Raw genomic sequence first — 19,612 nt, 5'->3', positions numbered from 1 at the left:
TGAAATGTGCCACAAGACGACGCGGGAAACATGTCACATGAAAACACATGACATGACACTGGAACCGTGTGACACGAAATGTGCCACAAGACGACGCGGGAAACATGTCACATGAAAACACATGACATGACACTGGAACCGTGTGACACGAAATGTGCCACAAGACGACGCGGGAAACATGTCACATGAAAACACATGACATGACACTGGAACCGTGTGACACGAAATGTGCCACAAGACGACGCGGGAAACGTCACATGAAAACACATGACATGACACTGGAACCGTGTGACACGAAATGTGCCACAAGACGACGCGGGAAACATGTCACATGAAAACACATGACATGACACTGGAACCGTGTGACACGAAATGTGCCACAAGACGACGCGGGAAACATGTCACATGAAAACACATGACATGACACTGGAACCGTGTGACACGAAATGTGCCACAAGACGACGCGGGAAACATGTCACATGAAAACACATGACATGACACTGGAACCGTGTGACAGGAAATGTGCCACAAGACGACGCGGGAAACAAGTCACATGAAAACACATGACATGACACTGGAACCGTGTGACAGGAAATGTGCCACAAGACGACGCGGGAAACATGTCACATGAAAACACATGACATGACACTGGAACCGTGTGACACGAAATGTGCCACAAGACGACGCGGGAAACATGTCACATGAAAACACACGACATGACACTGGAACCGTGTGACACGAAATGTGCCACAAGACGACGCGGGAAACATGTCACATGAAAACACACGACATGACACTGGAACCGTGTGACAGGAAATGTGCCACAAGACGACGCGGGAAACATGTCACATGAAAACACACGACATGACACTGGAACCGTGTGACAGGAAATGTGCCACAAGACGACGCGGGAAGCATGTCACATGAAAACACACGACATGACACTGGAACCGTGTGACAGGAAATGTGCCACAAGACGACACGGGAAGCATGTCACATGAAAACACACGACATGACACTGGAACCGTGTGACAGGAAATGTGCCACAAGACGACGCGGGAAACATGTCACATGAAAACACGTGACATGACACTGGAATCGTGTGACACGAAATGTGCCACAAGACGACGCGAGAAACATGTCACATGAAAACACATGACATGACACTGGAACCGTGTGACGAGCGCAAAATGCTGAGTCTCCTTAGATATTTTAAAACGGTCAATAAACGTGATGGCATTGATAAACGCGGTTGAAAAAAAGAGAGTTTTAGCCAGTCAAAATGCAATAGATGGGACTGTGATAGCTATAATATGTTTGGAGAACACCTGACTGAACACATTTAGCAGGTTGGGAAATGTAAATGTGATCAATCAGGGTGTTCTTGTCTGTAGTAGACTCTGTGATCAATTGTGTGTAGCCTCTGGACAGGAGTGCATCTCTGATGCTTTTTTTGCCTTTGGAAAGGAGGTCTTCATTGAAATCACCACAAACAATGATGGGCTGGTGATCCATGAGTTCTAATGTGTCCAAGAGGGTGTTGAGGTTTGGCAAAAACTTTTGCAAACCGAAATCTGGGGGTCTATACACAGTGGCTATTAGCACTTTGACTGGTGCGTCAATTTTAGTAACGAGACATTCGAGGTCTGTGACATGTTGCGTGCACCTCGGAGACTCTGCCGTCAGAGTGCTCTTGCAGTACACAGCAACTCCACCACCGGCTTTTGCCGCCATGTCCGGACATGCGGTGTAAGACGCCCGTCTACTGCGTTCAAAAATGTTGTGTCCCTCCAGAAAGAAGGACTCCGATACAGGGGACCCTGGCAGATGCGTCTCGGTGAGACACAACACATCTGCCAACCTGAGTTCGTGATGCACCCTCAGGTCCACCATGTGAGATGGAAGCCCCTGTGTGTTGTGGTGGACGATTGTCACAGTGGTCTCCGTTCGCTCAGTCGACTTCATGTGATGCAGCAGCGGAGTGGTGCTCTGGAAACTCACACTGCGCATCTGTTCCAGAGCGGCTGTGATTGCCGGGTCGGCGTAGATCTTCTTCTCGTCAAAGTCCATGACCGTGAGACCTTGAAGCGATGTGGCGCGGCTGAGTGCCACGTACGCCATTCCCGGTTGAAAGACACGTTTCAGGCTCACGACAGCCGACGTCACTGTCATTCCCTGAACTTTGTGAGCCGTACACGCAAAGGCCAGCTTGATGGGGAACTGACGTCTCACAACTCCGCCCTTGTTCCCAATGCTCTCCTCGGATCTCTCGATGTATGCCAAGTTGTCCGAGGGGCCAAGAAGCTTCTTCCGAAGAGTCTGTCCTGCCGTGGGGTTGTCCAGCTGCAGACCAAGAAGCCTAACAGTTCTTGGTTCATGTCTCTCAGTCACAATATTGGAGATGGTTCCGAAGGTTCCGTTGACGAGACCATCCTCCACGTTGAGATTCCTGATCAGCATAACGCGTGCTCCTTGAGCAGCCAGTATGCTGTCAGGCAAATCTCTTTTGGTGCCCTTGACCTTGTGCACAGGCACCTTCGTGCCCGTCGTGACGTCTTTCCTGTAGTCTTCTGCTACAATGTCGACATCATCTTCGAGCACAGCGGCTACGGTCGCCGCATTGTGACTGTCCACCTGTTTGTTAGTGGCAAAGATGTGCAGCGTTTCTGCTGGACAATCCTTGCCATCGGTGACTGCCTGCATGAGCAACCGTCTGTCATGGTCACTCAGAGTCTCTTGCTTGCGCTTGACTCGCAGTCGGTTGAGGAGTTCAGCGAAAGCTCGGTCGTCCTTCTGGCGCATGATCTCCGTCAGGTTGACCATGCTGAAGTGATCTCTCCAGAGATCAAACTCCGTCTCCTCGTAAACGCAGAGCGGCTTGGCTCTACCCAGCGGTGGAAGCTGGTAAAAGTCGCCAACGGCGAGGACAGAAATGCCACCGAATGGTTTCCGGTTTCCCTTGATCTGCTGAAATCGCCAGTTGACGTAGGCAAACAGCTTCTTGGAAACCATGGAGATCTCGTCGATGACCAGAATTTCGACGGAAGATAAGGTCGCTCTGACTTCATCAAGTGCATTGCCCAGGCCCTGGTACGGCGGCTCCAGGGACCTCGGGAGCTTGAGGACTGAGTGCAACGTTTTTCCAGCGATGTTGAAAGCTGCCGTGCCTGTGAACGCGGTCAGCAGCACAGCGGGCTGGGACATGTCGGCCATGTCACGGAATCTCGGGAGCTCTCGAAGAATCCTTGTTGCCTCCTCATGAATGCACTTGATAACGTGGGACTTGCCACAACCAGCTCCACCCGAGACAAAGTAGTGAAACGGTTCTGGATCGTGGCCCCACACGCGTCGAAGGCACCATTGCCGAACGCTGTAGAAGATGCACGCCTGGGTCTCATTCAGACTCTGAAACATCTTGCGGACAAAGTCCGGACTCAGCCGAGGCGCCTCGATTCTGGGAACCGGTTCCCCAACATCCAGGACTTCGTAGTCGGGGACAGCGTCTTCTTCATGCTCCTCTGGGATGATTTCTCGCAGATTAAGACACTCGTCCCGGTCCACCTCAACCTCAGGCGCGAAGGCGTTCCACGCGTTGAGGACAGCACCACTCTGAGCGCTCTGGAGTGCCTTGTCCATATTTGCGCCTTTTCCTTCGTATCGCTCCATGTTATGGTCCACGATACGTCTGACGGCGTTTCCCCGCCACCGACCACGTTTGTAGAACTGTTCGTACGTGGGGTGACCCTCGTCCTTCAGTTCGTAGTCGGATCTGTGAGGGAGGTACAGCTTCAGCAGTCGTCTGAAGTGCTTCTCTGGCACCTTGGTTTCAGAGAAGCGGGCGAATCGGATGACTGCTGGTTTTCCCATCGTCCTCTTTGTGATGAAGCCTTTGTCATCAAGAAGGGGTATGGCACTTTCACGCTGTGCTTGCTGGCCGTAGACTACCCTGTAGTCCGACGCAAACTCGGCCAGACACATGACTTCAAATTCACGAGTCTGCGGTCTGTAGAGGTACTTGTCAGGCACCCCCAACATCCAGACCTCCTCAGACTCTGGTGCCAAATCCATGAGTCGATTCATGGGAAGACTCATCTTCAGGCCCTCTTCATCAGTGGAAAGAAAGATGACTGACCGCGAGCACTTTTTCAGCGGTAGACTGCACGTGCGAGCCACCGCCTCTTGGGCACTAACCTCCCTGTGCTTCGCGTACGCCTGCATGATGGTCTTCATCTCATCGCGCTGGTTAATGTCGGACTCTCTGGTGGTCATGATGACATTATTCAGGAGCTCTGTCATCTCGTGCTCCGGCTTGCTGATGTAGGACATCATGTACATGGCACAACAGTACTCATCGAGGACGTACTGGATGTCCATGTTGGCGTTCCAAGCGCGGAGCAGGTCTGGGTTGTACGCGTTGACCCAACAATCCTTTGGATGTCGCTTCAGCTGGATTACACTACCGCTTGTCAGGTTTTGGGCAAGTTTCATGTATGCCTCGTGCTCCAAGTCGCAATGGCGGAGGAGATCTGACAAGCTTTCGAACGAGGCGTTCGGATCCATGAGGACACGCCTGATTACCTGAAGCTTATCCTTGGCCTCCTTTTGCTGCCTTTGGATCATCGCTTTCCATACCTTTCTCTGCCCTTCCTGATCTTGACCTTCTTCCATGCCGTCGCTTGGCAAATCCACAGCGCACGGCTCGGTGATCCATGTGACGTCCATCGGCAACTTGGGGAAGCCAAAGCGACACGACACATTTCCCTTCCTGCAGGATGAGGAGTGGTTCCTGCTGTGCACCTGAACCTCTGAGACAATTTTGTGGAGCTCCGGGTCCGTCTCAGGGTCAGGCATCTGACAGGAAATGTAACGGTCGATGAACTTGCACACCTTCTCATCGATGTCCTCACCGTAGACGGGTGCATTTTTAACCCAGACCAGCATGTGTATGTGTGGGCTTCCTCTGGCCTGAAACTCCACACGATAAAAGAAATCCTCTACCTCGCCTATCGGCTGTGCCGTTGAGAGGATTAGTTCCGACATCAGAGAGTCCACCCGCTTTTCAAACATGCGCATCACCGTGACGGGGTTGCTGCGCAGAATGTCACACTTGGCTTTCCAGTCCAGCTCTGAAAAGTCTCCAAGTGTCTGACCTTGCTGAGCTTTGATGACCTGAATGACTTCAGGCCATCTCATCTCAGCCGCCGAGAAGGTCAAAAAGAACGTGGGTTTGCCCATTTGCCTGAGCATCGCGTGTAGATCTTTCAGGCTTTTGTGCCAATACGCAGGCGTGCCTCTGAGAGGCTGCATGAACCGTGTGGCCTCTTTTGCCTGAATTAATCTCTCCACCTCCTCTTTGTCCTGGAGCATGGAGTTTTTGATGACACTCCCATCTTTAGTGAGCTTCTTTCCTTTACGCATCTGAATGGACATGCTGCCTCTCGCGATGTGCGTCTCAGTCACAAACTGCGCAAAGAAAAGATAGCTCTGGTCTTCGGCAAAGCGCATATCTGCCCCAAAGAGCCTGGCATTGAAGTACCTGCTGGGAGACAGTTTGACGGGCCTGTCTTCATCCAGCGTGTTCTCCCCTGTAGGAAACTGGATGGGAAATGCCATTGCTTCCAGTTTGGGGATCGCAAAGAATCCCACTGGTTTGTTGCCTTGGGCGGGGGCAACACTGAATATGCCGTCGCCATAAGAAAGAATTTCTTGTGATATATCCGGTGGCTGCATGCAGGTGTCCAGAGCAAGACCGGGTCTTAGCTCCTCCTGCTGTTCCGCGATTGTGTCTGCAGCTAAATTGCCCTGGTCTAGGTCAGTGTAGCTGTCAGACACTTGTAACAGCACCTCATCGAGTATGTCCTCTCCCCACTCTGCAGCATCTGAGCCGTCATGCTGCGAGTCTTGGTCGTCGAAGACAGTTTCCCCCACGATATCCTCTGACAGGATTTTCTGCACAATGTCTGGCGACGGCGCATCGGTGTCCGGAGCAACACCGGGTCTCGGCTCCTCCCCTTGTCGGTCACCTCGGTCAGGCTGCCGACTCCGTTGTGCGTCTGACGCTTGCAGCAGCTCCTCATCAAGCATGCTGTCCTCTCCCCACTGTGCAGCATCTGCGCGGTCATGCTGCAAGTCTCGGTCCTCGTCCGGCTCATGGAGAAAGGTTTCGAACGTGGCCTCCTCATTGATGGTCACGTCTGCGTACTCAGAGTGTTGCTCTCTGAGTTTTTCCAGGGCTGCCAGCACATTCTTCATGCTGACAGTGTAAAAGTGCTGGTAGCCTTTGAAACGAATGTGACGCTTCAACTTCACCTGCAGTAGCTGTGCTTCACTCTGGGGACGTGGAAGACTATTGACGATGTTTTCCACTTCTGACGGAACGCACACGACAGCTCCGTGGACAGCTCTCTGTTGGCCTTTCGGCAAGGCGATTATTTTCGCAAACGGAAGGATTTTCGCAATGAGCTGTCTTTCCAGCACATTGAGTTTGGTCAACTCCGCGGGAATGGGTGCCAACTCCAAATTGTTTGCTACTGCATGCGTCGAGATCCTCCCTCTGCTGAGGTGGCTGTCACAATTGTGGCAGATCCACTCCTGCAGTCTCTCTGGCGGAAAAGAGCAAGGAAGGGAACACTCGGCGTCACAAATGTGAACATAGCTTCCGGTCAAGCATGCTTCTGCCACTTTAACATTGGCGGAGTATTTCTCTCTCTTACATCGCTTGACTTGATTCGGAAACATTGTCCTGTGGCAGACTGTGCAGACATATGTGGGTCCGTGACTGACGGTGGCACGAAATGCTGCTATTGCTGCCGACATCTGAGAATTGAGCACTGGCTGGTGAGGGGTTCCGAGATGTCGGTATTTCCTCTTGATGCTCAGTGCTCTCTGCCATTTCATACGCAGTTGAAAGCCAGCGTCGGTGGCCAACTTGCGTCTTCTGAGTTGGCTACAGCGTTGGATGTGATGTAGCCTAAACTCAGGATCCGTCTTGTACCTCTGGACAAGGTACCTTTTTTGTTGGGTCCGAAAAGAAGGATCACAACGGTACCTCTGGACAAGGTACTTTTGTCGTTGGGTCCGCAAAGAAGGATCGCAACGGTACCTCTGGACAAGGTACTTTTGTCGTTGGGTCCGAAAAGAAGGATCGCAACGGTACCTCTGGACAAGGTACTTTTTTTGTTGGGCCCGAAAAGAAGGATCGCAACGGTACCTCTGGACAAGGTACTTTTTTTGTTGGGTCCGAAAAGAAGGATCACAATGGTACCTCTGGATAAGGTACTTTTTTTGTTGAATCCGAAAAGAAGGATCGCAATGGTACCTCTGGACAAGGTACTTTTTTTTCCTGCCCTGAAATGCAAGATCTGTATGATATCGCTTTACACACCGTTCTCTTATTTGCATTTTAAATTTTGCGTAATAACTTCGAAATGATGACAGCCGTTGTTCACGATGGCCGTCTTCCACAAAGTGAATTTTCTGTGCCTGAATTTTCTTCTGACGAAATTCGGCACAGCTGGCATACCTCATCCTTTCTTTTTGACTTTTTTTGGTCCATCTGAGTCCATGAGACACCGCTTTGTCTACTGCTGGCGCCTGTTGCCAACGTGCTCTCCTCATGGCTTTTTTCCTCCGGTCCTTGCTCATTTTGGAGAGCTTTACTGATGCTTGTGGGACAGCTGATGAACTTCTGAGGTCGTCCTCAATCTTACCTGATACAGCTGTCCCACTGTGTGTCTGCAATACAGGGAGAGCAGTTTCACACATGTCATCAAGGACTTCAGTTCCCGCAGACTGATGAGGATGGTCACTGGGGCTGTCAGTGTGAAAGGAAACAGGGACAAACTCGTAAGTAGCAGAGTCTCCACGATCTCTAAAGAGTGTGTGGAGGTGGTCAGCCAGGTCACCGAGTTCCCTGAAAGTCATGACAATCGCTTTGCCATGATAAGACGGTAAGCCTCTTTGGTCTCTAGAGTGGGAATCGAACACTCCATACCTCCCGGACTTGTCGCGGAAAACGGCAATAACCTCCGGAGCGACGAGGATTAAAGCATGGCTGACCTCTGCTGTCAGACACTCCAGCTGGGTGACAAGCGGCAACCCCAACTGCAGTCCTCCAGGGCTGGATGCTTTCACACAGCCACAAAAGATGTCACTCTTACTGACATTGTATGAACATCTGTCTGTGAAGACTTCACCTGGCATCTCCTCGACTGTGAGGTGATTGCTCTGGAAGGTCTTCTCATGAATCAGCTTCCATTTGGTTTTAGTATACAACGAGTCTCCCAGTTCCAGGACTCTATCGAGTACAGTCCTGGTTAAATGACAGCCCTCAGCGTGGAATGCCAAAAATGTCAGTGCGTTACAGCTGCACTGATGGTTACGCGAGAATACGTCATACTTATCGTCATCCTGACAGTGACTGGCCTGGATTGACTCCACACGCTGAGTCTTGCTCCTGGTTTTATCCTGAAATGTTAAAAGTTTGAATTTTACTTCTTTTTCAAAGTTCTTGTATTATCTATCTATCTATCTATCTAATAAATTGTACAAATTGACAATCTCTATAAGTCAAGTGTCATGAGATAATTGATAATTTGATAAATTGATAATTGATGATTTGGCACTATATAAAATGTGATTGAGACATATTTATTTTAATATATTTTTTATAAATTAATGTGTATTACATTAACATTCATTTAATAATACTTAAAGGTTTATATTTAAATATAATTACTATATTAACACTATTCAATGGTATTTGTTTTCAACATCATCATCATCATTATTATTATTAACAATAATTATAATTACATTATTTCCATTGTTTACCATTTCATATTATTTACAGAATTTTGTCTGAGAATAATAAAGTATTTCTGATTCTAGGATTAGCGATAGCTGCTGTAAATAACTAAGCGTATGTTCTAAAAAAAACTTTACTTATATTAATTTATGAATTAACTAGTATTTTTTTATTATAGTTTATTATTATTATTATTATTATTATCATTATTATTATTATTAACAATAATTATAATTACATTATTTCCATTGTTTACCATTTCATATTATTATTTACAGAATTTTGTCTGAGAATAATAAAGTATTTCTGATTCTAGGATTAGCGATAGCTGCTGTAAATAACTAAGCGTATGTTCTAAAAAAAACCTTTATTTATATTAATTTATGAATTAACTAGTATTTTTTTTATAATAGTTTATTATTATTATTATTATTATTATTATTATTATTATTATTATCATTAACTGCTATATGGTCAACAGAATGTTGACCCTTAGGGGTCCACGGTCACAGCCCTGTGACTCAATCACATGACATTCTCAACATGTCGTAGCGTTGGAAGTCCACATGTAGACCACTGCAGATTGCATTTGAAAGTGCGGACTTGAAACACTCTCCCACTTTTTATTTGATGTTGAAAATACAACTGGAGATATGACATTTTGAAACTGGAGCAAATAAATGGGAATGAAAGTATGAAAATGAGGTGGGGGGCATTATATTTCTTACCATATCTTTGTCCTTTTTCAAAACAGAAAAAAAAAACTAGCAGAATCTGTGGATTCTAATCCACAGACTGCATTAGCATTAAAGGTAAAGGTGAGAATGACCCCCCACCTGAACCAGATGCAGAAGAAACCGGGAGGACCGGGGGTGGGGCAGTGGGGCAGTGGGGGGAGGTAGGAGAATACCTGAGAAAACGCCTCTGTAAAGATATGCTTTTATGTCAAATATCTGAGTATAGTTTTAATTTATTACAATTTCAATTTTATTTACCTAATATTTGGAACTAATATTCAATTTTAAAGTCTTTGAAAAGGTTTGTTAAGCATCTTTGTGTTATTTATACAATAAATTACATGAATTTTTCAAATCAGATTTTATATTTTCTGTGGGTTTTTTGGCCTTTTATGTTGATATAGTAGGTTAAAGTGAAACATTATAGACAGATGAGATAGATGAAGTTGTGCTGAAAAAATAAAAAAAGACACCAAACATGGGTATAATAAACATTTCTTTATATAGTACATAAAGGCAAAATCAAAAGTACTCAAAAATGGCAAAAATAGGTTCAGACCCCTGAGGGCTAATATTTCATTCATATTTCTGGTAATCACACTACCTATAATTGGCACTATCCCATATCAAACGACTTGGTCATGAATTTTAAAGGGTGAGTGACACTGGTTCTGCACTAAGCATTTACTCTAAATTGAATATAATTACCTTGGAATCTTTATGCTTTTGAATTGAAGTAAACCACAGAAACAAAACAATCCTCACTTAACTAAACAATAACAGTGTATCTGAATGTAATATGTAGCGTGTCCATTACATGAATGAACTCACCTCTTCTGTAGGTGCTTCAGATGAGGTGGATGCAGTCGTCATGAACCAGAGTGACTGAGCCTTGGCTGTAGTTGGTGTTCGGGTCATCTGATAAATGCAAATACTAGTGAATCTTCAAATATAAAGCAACTTCATGCAGAGACAATCAGCACATGCATTAAATTACTGAAACCCAGAACTCTTTTGATCACCTGCAGACAATTCAGATGCACTGAAAAGGAGCTGTTATGGTAGCATAGATTTTTCATAATATAAACGCTGGGCTGAGTGATTTGTAAATGTTGTGATTGTGGAAAGGAAAACATACCTTCTCAGGCGAAGGAGGATCGCACTCTGCACCCGTGATGGTCCAGGCCGGTCCATCTGGCAAGGGGGTCAGAACCTTGGCAGTCTGAATACACACAGCAGCAAAATGTCAGTGAAAGGAAGATTTTCAGATGACATTTTATTGAAGAGGATTAATCTTTACCTTTGCAATTGGAGAACAGACGGGGGTGTCTGTCTCACCCAAACTGCAGGACAATCTGGCTGGGGGTGAGTCAACCAGCTGATGACGAATGAGATGAACAATAGTAAATTTAAGTGTGGATGATATAGATGTCTCAATGAAGACACTGAATAAGCTGCCATTGTTCAGTGTTTCTGTCAGTGTGTAGTCAGAGGAAGCTTACATTGTACACTGCAGTTGGGAAGCGGGGGGGGTGCCCGTCCAGGGTCCTGGGCCGTCTTACCGCTGCCGGAGCAGCCACCTGTGCCATCAGAAACAGAAACATCACTTAAACGTTAATCATTAAAGTTATACAAAGTACAAAGTTACACAGGGCTCTAAAAACACTATCACTGTTGTAAAATGGTTATTACTGCTTCTCTTTTAGACAAACACGACTGTCACAGATGTTTATTATATATATGTTTTCAATCAAATTTCAAACCCAAAGTTTAATTAATGCTTTGCAGTGCACAGAGTAAGGAAAAATGAGCAACAACTGCATTCATTATAAATGGAGAGAAAAAAGAAAACTTTTACCGCCTGAGCTGAGGAAGCAGGGTCTAAAGGGGCGTCGTCCTCCAATCTCCAGGAACGCGAGGATGGAGGCGTTCCAGCCATCTGACAAAAGATCATAGCATTTTAGACAATGAAGGTCTCATCTCATCTCATCTCATCATACTCATCTCTGTTAAGACACTGTGAATGCTGTAAGTGAATGAGCTGCAAATGTACAGAGTGTGTCAGCTGTGACAGGAAGTTATGTACCTCGTTCACTGGAGAACGGGGGCAGGGAGGGGTTCTGTCACGCTGGCGGGACCGACATTTAACAGTAGACGACGCCACCTGTGCCAACCAAATAAGATACCAATTAAACCAACTTGAATAGGTACAGAACAATATTTTAGTGTAGCAGATTTCAGTCAGATTAATATTATGTGTTAGTTTTAGTTTATTACAGGTGATATTGAAAAGTATTGGCAGAATTAACTGTCAGGAATTGCATGTTTGATAAACGCCTTCTACAGGAAATAAAATATGAGTCAATCAACTTACCTTCTTTGGTTTTGGAGAAGGCTTAAAGTCCGCCAGGCAAGACAGGTGAGAAGGAGAGACTTTCTCCATGGCACTTAGGGCTGTGCCACTGAAATAGATGGGGTTCAGTGGAAGAAAGCTCTCCTCCTCCTGTAAAACACAAAACAGACACTACTGATTACAGTTTGTCCTGTCAAAAAACAACAAACAACATCCTGAAGGAATATCTGAAGAACCACAAACCTGCTGGTGAGCCATCCTGGGCTGGGCTGAACCTCTGGACTGGGGAGGTTCCCGAGGATGGCTCGTCTGCAATAAAAAGCATCACATTGAATTAAAACAACGGTTAAACTGTCATTAGTACTAAAGTCAACATTTTATCACGACATTTCACAATGATGCCACAGTTTAAGTCAAACATTTTCTTATGCATCCATTACCTTGCCGCCCTGACCGATGGTCCTCCACTCACGGGGTTCAGGGCTGGGTGGAGCACGGAAACTCTCCCTCACAACCAGTTTAGGAGTGACTTTCCTAACTGGAGGTGACGGCCTGGGAGAGACCCGGGGTGTAGGAGGTGGTGTCTCCAGTTGCTCAATGGCAGCAGACCAGAGCAACTGGACGAGGATCCCCATCCCCTCTCGATCACTCAGATGGACCTGCAGAAATAAGACATTAAAAAAGACAGAGACAAACAGTTTTAATCTCAGTCAGCATCTGGTGTGAACTGAACTTTTCCAGTCAACACAACTTTGTTTCTCACAAAGATAGCGTACTTACACCGTCCTTGCTCCACAGCACCAAATTGCTCAGGGGGAAGTTCTCCACAGCACTGAAGTACTTCACACCTTGAAAAAAGTGAAAAAAAAAAACAAAACAAAAAACATGGATCATCATAAATCCATTATGACTATCCATTAAGAATTGTTAAAATGTAGTTTGTAACTTTGTTGTTTTGATTATTCAATATATGGAATCAATGAAAAAAAACTTGTTCTCTTACCCATACGAGCAGCCACACGTCGATATTCCTGCCTCAGCAGGTCCTGGTGTTGGGCATCAACAACCAGGCGGGGCGGAAAATCAACGGCAAAAACCTGCACAAAACAGAATGTGAAAATTTAAGAATATATTATCAGGCAAAATCATACACATGTTCCCAAAGTCAAAAGCTAAAATTTATGTAAGAAAACCTTACCTTCGACCAGCGGTTGCCACAAGTAGCGAGAAGGTTGGCAAAGTCCACTCCGGCCACATCGACAGTGGTGCTGGTGAGGTTGTTACTGGGGGCCATGACGGCGACGGCGTCAGGAGCACGAGGAACTGCAGCATGCAGAACCTCGGTGCGGATCTCCGAAGCAGACGCGCCCGGGATCGACAGGAAGCCAAAGCTTAGCTGAGACTCTGGCATCCCGATAAAACCATCTACAAGAGCACGTAGATGGGAGTCCCCGACAATCAGAACAAACTGCAAAAGAAATACCACAGGTTTAGCATGAAAATCACAAATACAGTACATATAAAGTACTTCCATAAGAAACTGAACTGCAACAATAGTAATACCTTCTTGCCAGGGACCTCAGGTGGAATGACCAACTTGTGGCCACACCCAGTGAAGGGTGAAGTTGGCCATTGAAGGACCCTGTGGCGGTAACCAGTACCGCGGCCTGTTTACAAAAAGACAGAACAAAAGAGGATTAAAAAGGAATTTCAATCAGAGACGGGTCACACAACAATCACTGTTTTCTACTAGTGAATGAGAACTGGAGAATCGATTTTAAATGGGTGTTACACTAAACAAAATTAGGCAAGATATCTAATGATAAAAACAGCTGGGTACTTACGTGCATGAAAGCTAGCACGCACTTCATCCACCCTCCAGAACGGTCCGGCCAGCAGGGTGGATCCAACCGTCTGTTCAGAGAATAAATAGAATAGATCTTTATTGTCACTGTCACAGGAAAAATGAAAATCAGTTTAGCAGCTCGGTTCAATTTAGCAGCAAGACACTTAGCGCAAAAGGGACTGTATATAAACAATAAAATAAAATACAAACATCACAGTGTTAAGAAAAGTGAACTGTGCAAGGGCTTCAGAATAAAATATTAATACACATGTGCTACGAAGTAATGCTAGAACTCTGAATGAACAAAATATACAGAAAGAATATACAATAGCGAACTCTAAACATAAGCTGACAAACATGTTAAACTTGATACTGTGTGGATGCTGTGTGTCTGTCATACTGAAGACACTGTGGGTTGTTTAAATGAACACGTCAGCTCTGCTGCAAACATACTTTGTTCCGTGGAGAGCGGGAGCAGGAGGGTGCGTCCATGGGCGGAAGTGGGGTGGGCATCTCGGACGCATCAGGCTTCCTCCAGCGCCGCTTCTGGGCCTCAGACCTTCTCCCTTTGCGAGTCATCCTGGAATAAACACAAAAGAGAGGGAGAGAGAGAGAGATGATTTTTGTAGAAAAATGTGTGTAGTGTGTAAGATGAGATGAAGTGTGTTAAATTGAGGTGAGGTGTCGTGAGGTGTCCAAACGCTGTCCAAAGGCTGTCAGAAGGCTATCCAAAGGCTGTCCGAAGGCGAAGGCTTTGACCAATCATCGAGGCAACAATGGAAAGACAAATAACACTCAGTTAGCTAAAATCACTGAATGAATATTACACTGTATTTAATGCTACCATGGTAATAGAAATACAAACATTTTATCATGCAACATGCCTTAAGCTATATTATACTCCTCATGATGTCCTGAATGACTGATAGAACTGATTCTAACATAATGGATCAAAGCACTGGGATGCAGGTTACCTTATTTATTTTAACATCAAAACTCCTTCAATTACACATCTTTCACCGCCACAGTTTGAGGGAGAAAAATGCTTCAAAGCTCCTGTTTAACCACATTATTTAGGCAAACACTATGAGGCACAAGCAATATTTTATCTGTCCATATAATGCTCAGATAAAATCACTGCTATAAACTAGTTAACAGCAATATTAGCAGTCAGTCTCTGTGTGTGCATGTGTATCCCTATGTGTGTCTCTGTGTGTGTATGTGTGTCTCTGTGTGTCCTTGTAACCCATCTAACCCTAACCCTAAATATTCTACTATATCATTAAGGAAGCAAAAGTCATGTGTTGTGTTGTATAAATGTGAGATGGGGGTGGAATTTAATACGTTTTCTTCTTCCCACTCCTTTTTGAACAATACATATTGAATTTATTTACATGTGTACATGGCAATTGTTATTTTGCCTTGATCATCTTTATTAATGTATTTGCTCCCTAATTAGTTCCTTGTACACAAAAAATGTTTAGTTTTTTCTTCTGCTCAAAACAAATAGATGAATGAATGAAAAAAAGCCTGTTTTGTTTAAAATCATTGCTTCCTGGTGCTTTTAAAGGCTAAAAACTCAAAAAAGACTGTTTTAGCTATTTTGCAAATGCCCATGTCCCTGTGGCTTTAATAAAAGAAGCCTCAAATCATTGCAACTTTCACCGCATTTTTTTTAAAAAGGTGCCACAAAATCAGGCATTTTAAGCTGCAACAATAAAAAAAAAAAAAAAAAAAACAGCCAGTGAAATCCTGGAGGGACTGTTTAATTACACATCTTTCACATCTTCACCACCACAGTTTGAGGGAGAAAAATGCTTCAAAGCTCCTGTTTAACCACACTATTTTTAAAGCAACACTGTGAAGCACAAGCAATATTTTATCTGTTCATATAACACTCAGCTAAAATCACTGCTATAAACTAGTTGACATCAACATTAGCAGCAATACATTCTAAATATCTACTGTCTTCACTATGTCTGTGTGGACACAAAGCAATTGGACGAAGTCGAGGGAAGGTTAACATCTGGTCCAAAATATTAAATTGCAATAATCTATACCAAATATAGGTAAAATACTTATATTTTCAGGAAAATGTATTTTGAAATTAGAAAAAATTTGTGGGAAAAAAATTTTGAGGAGTTGTATGAGTGTGAATGTTTGGAAAGTGACAAAGGGTTCTGTCGTCATTCTGGGTTCATTTTGTAAACTCTCATAGGCTAAATAAACTACATTTATTCCTAATACACTGATGCTTCACTATTATATTATTTATGTCATATTCTAAACATAGTGTTTAAAATTTTGGAAAAAAATCATTTTAATGTGATTTTTGATCATCCAAATATGTTGCAGATTGCTTGAAATGCTGTCCATCCGTGACACTGAAAATAGTGATTTTTTTTTTTAAAGTTATTGGATACAAAAGATGCAACACAAAATCTTCAAATTTTGAGAAAGAGAGCCTAGCACACAGGGCTTTAGATTACCTTAATTTGGGCACATCAGATGCTGGAATCGGCGGAGGGGGTGGGTGCGGGATTAGATTTTTCAACAGTAATTCCTGTTTTCTCAGACTATTTCAGATATATTCAAGAGTATGAAGGCATGGATTCCACAAGTCTAATTTCCAGAAGTATTGATCAGCATATGGCCAGCTGATTTTAATTCCAAAATCACAGGACTGCATGCAGGCAGATAATTCATATGTCATATGTTTCACTGCGTTTGTTATGTGAGCGGCCTGAACTTATAGGTCGCCCACGAGGCATGGTTGTTGAGAGAAAACCTTTGGCGTACAACGTACGAGTCAATCTCCAAGCTCTCATCACCTCTCATTGGCCGAAACGGGTGATTTAGACCAATCAAACGGCGCAAATATGTCATACCTGCTGCCAGACAATAGTCTGGTCTTGTCTGTCTTTATGTTTTGTGTGTCACTTCCTGTTTTATTTTGTTAAGTTTTCCCTCATGTGTCTTGTCTGTCGTCTTTACTTCCTGTTCCCCGCTCATCCTGACCTCTGACCTGGTTACCTGTCTCCGCCCTAATTTGCTCCACCTGTGTCTAGTTGTCTTCCCTCCCTTTTGTGTATTTAAACCCTGTCTTTTCCCCTTGTCAGTCGCCAGTTTGTAACTCCAGTAGTTCAGACCAGCGTACTTGACCTCGTTTGTTTGCCTGTTTTTTGACCTGTTTTGGATTCCTCGGTTTTTCGTCTTCTGCCTGATCCCTGTCGGTTTTTGTCTGCCTCATCTGATCTGGTTTTGACCTTCTCGCCCTGACTACCGGTACGTGAGTTTGCCTAGTCCTTATGTCCTGTTGCTCGATTGTTAGCCTGCCTGTGTATGACCTGTTTCCGTCCCTGACCTCCCTTTGCTTTTCCCCAGTCGGGGAAAAGACTCCTAACACCGCTCGGGGAGACGGGCTGCTGCCCTCGATCCGGAGGACGAATCTGAGGAGAAAATCCCCAACCATTATCCTCAAGATTCTGTCACTCATTATATTTTTTCACCTGTGTGTGAACAATAAACCTTTTGGAACTAACTTTTGTTGTCGGAGTTCTGCATTTGGATTCTGGGTTTGTGCTAACGTTATCACAAAATATGACTTCTGCGGGAAGCATGAATACTTGTGCTTTCCTGTTCGGTACATATGTGTTGTTGTTGTCAATGTTTTCTCTGTCGTTATGAACAAGCCTTGTATATTATAACCGATGTGTTTTACGGGAGGAAAAAAGCAGGGGCGAGTGAGTCAATACTTTCGTTTACACTCTGCTCTGGCCTTTTTTTTATTTTTAATTTGGGGACACTAATTTGGGGACATTTAATTTGGGCACACCGTTAGTCGGCCCAGCCAAGGTGTAATCTAAAGGCCTGGCACATCATATTTTTATGTTGTAACTTGATATTTCTACTTCAAATTGAAGAACAGACTTTAATCTGAGATTAAAGTTTTTCCATCTGTGACAATCAGCACTGATGACAGTACACTGCCCAGTATATGTTTCAGCTAAATGACAAGTTTTTATTTTCTAGTAATATTTATTGTTGAATATAAATTTATATTGTTATTGAATATAAATGAAAAATCAAGTCTTATATATTTAGGCTATTTTAGCTTTTAAGTAAAAAAAAAAAAAAAAAAAAGAAAAGTTGAGTAAAGCTATAAATCAAAGCTTTAAGTTCGTATTAGCTGTCAACACTTCAGTGGTGCAAATTTATATGTTGAAAATATCTCTTTTATCACTTGATACTGAAGTTTACACCTACCATGATATGCTTGATAAATGCATATATCTATGCAAAAAACATCAGAATATACTGTTAATATTATTTTTATGTTGTAAATATTGTAAAAAAAAAAAAAAAAAAAAAAAAAAAAAAGTATTACAGTGAAATAAATAAATAAATAAATAATTGAAATTTAAAAAAAAAAAAAAAAAAAAAGAGTTTAATTTGATATTTACTTTTGTTGTCCATCCATGACGCTGTCATTTTTCAAAACTCTTGCTATTTTGGTATGATCAATTTTTTTTTTTTTTTTCCTCTAACCAATTACTAGGTAGTAAAATAGAGGGTTTAAGGTATACACTGAATAGATTTTAGAATGAAATTGTCACAGGAACTTCACTTTTGAGAACTTTGTAATTCTTGCAAAAAATACATGTTAATTTTTAGTCCATCCATGATGCAGTAGTTTTTGATATTTTTCATTTAAAAATATTTGAAACAAAATTTTGCCCTTTGAGTATATTTAAGATCACATTTAGACATTTCCAATCATGTGTTATATTTGTCTTAAACTTGTCTGATTAAAAAGTTATGAATCAAAAAATAATGGGCTGTCCATCTGTGACGTGCTTGACCTCGCCCATTTTAGGGTGCAGTTTAACAGTTAAAAGGTCTTTTCCACAAGGCAAACATTAAAAAAAAAAAAAAAAAAATCTTTAGAGCAGCTTTAATGGAACACAACACCTGGATAATGATTAAAGTACTTTGACAAATGTTTAAAATCTACTGTCACTGCTGATTCAGAAACTCAAACAGCTACTATTTTACAACAGAAGACACATAAAAGCCTGACAATAGGTAAAATTGAATCAAAGTGCTAAATTCCTTCCTGCTTAAAACTCAAATCAGACATGTTTGCTCAGGGGAGGTGTCCCATGTGACAGTGAATTTAATAACATGTAACCTGTCTGTAGCAGAGCCAGGTGAACTGGTCTTTTCCACAGCACAAAGAATGAATATTACATTGTATTTAATACTGTCATGGTAATAAAAATACAAACACTTTATCATGCAACATGTCTTAAACAAACAATATTATACTACTCATGTCCTAAATGACAGATAAAACTGATTCTAACATAATGGAACAAAGCACTGGTACTGTGATCCATGTTATGTTATTTAATTTAAAATCAAAACTCCTTTAATTACACATCTTTCACATCTGCACCACCCCAGTTAGAGGGAGAAAAATGCTTCAAAGCTCCTGTTTAACTACACTACTTTTAAAGTAAACGGTATGAGGCACAAGCAGTATTTTATCTGTCCATATAACACACAGTTAACTGGTTTATAACAGTGATTTCAACAAACAGCAAAATGTACAAAATGTCACATACCCACAATCTCACAGCTCTGCCTAGTCTGTGAAAAAAAAAAAAAAAAAATCTTAATCATCATATCTTAATCATCTACAGTTCCATTATTAGCCAACTTTGCTTCATTTCAGTTCAGCTAGCTGTTGCTAGTAACATCAAACATTTTTTAACATTATAAAAGGTTACATCCCTCTATAATTGGATTATTTTTCAGCCTCCTCTTTTCTCCTCTTCTAAATTGTGCAGCTAAGGCCTTGGAAGGCC

General features: G+C 43.2%; 2 protein-coding genes across 5 annotated transcripts in view; one reads left to right on the top strand and one right to left on the bottom strand.

Moving 5' to 3' along the window:
• Positions 1–19,612, top strand: part of ncln (nicalin) — a 131,455-nt gene that overhangs the window by 38,876 nt on the left and 72,967 nt on the right. The gene's annotated exons all lie outside the window — the stretch shown is intronic.
• On the bottom strand, positions 983–14,599 carry LOC115417874 (uncharacterized). The gene is made up of 16 exons (XM_030132056.1): positions 14,196–14,599; positions 13,741–13,810; positions 13,460–13,563; positions 13,095–13,364; positions 12,900–12,993; positions 12,677–12,744; positions 12,337–12,555; positions 12,140–12,205; positions 11,918–12,046; positions 11,630–11,707; positions 11,402–11,482; positions 11,046–11,123; positions 10,844–10,921; positions 10,682–10,765; positions 7,319–8,466; positions 983–7,264 (listed from the first exon to the last, which is right to left on the bottom strand). The coding sequence occupies exons 1-16, from the start codon at positions 14,319–14,321 to the stop codon at positions 1,270–1,272; spliced, it is 8,688 nt and encodes a 2,895-aa protein (XP_029987916.1). The 5' UTR covers positions 14,322–14,599; the 3' UTR covers positions 983–1,269.

Source organism: Sphaeramia orbicularis, chromosome 4 (genome assembly GCF_902148855.1).
Source record: "Sphaeramia orbicularis chromosome 4, fSphaOr1.1, whole genome shotgun sequence".
Classification (NCBI taxonomy): domain Eukaryota; kingdom Metazoa; phylum Chordata; class Actinopteri; order Kurtiformes; family Apogonidae; genus Sphaeramia; species Sphaeramia orbicularis.
Note: the sequence above shows the minus strand (reverse complement) of the source record. Positions and strands in the feature narration are given on the sequence as shown.

What these genes read in the sequence shown, in the direction of transcription:
- LOC115417874 (XM_030132056.1), bottom strand. Translation starts at nt 14,321, where the DNA reads ATGACTCGCAAAGGGAGAAGGTCTGAGGCCCAGAAGCGGCGCTGGAGG. An exon ending in GTGGCAACCGCTGGTCGAAG is followed by an intron (nt 12,994 to 13,094) that starts GTAAGGTTTTCT and finishes TGTTTTGTGCAG; the next exon opens with GTTTTTGCCGTTGATTTTCC. An exon ending in CCCGTTCTCCAGTGAACGAG is followed by an intron (nt 11,483 to 11,629) that starts GTACATAACTTC and finishes ATCTTTTGTCAG; the next exon opens with ATGGCTGGAACGCCTCCATC.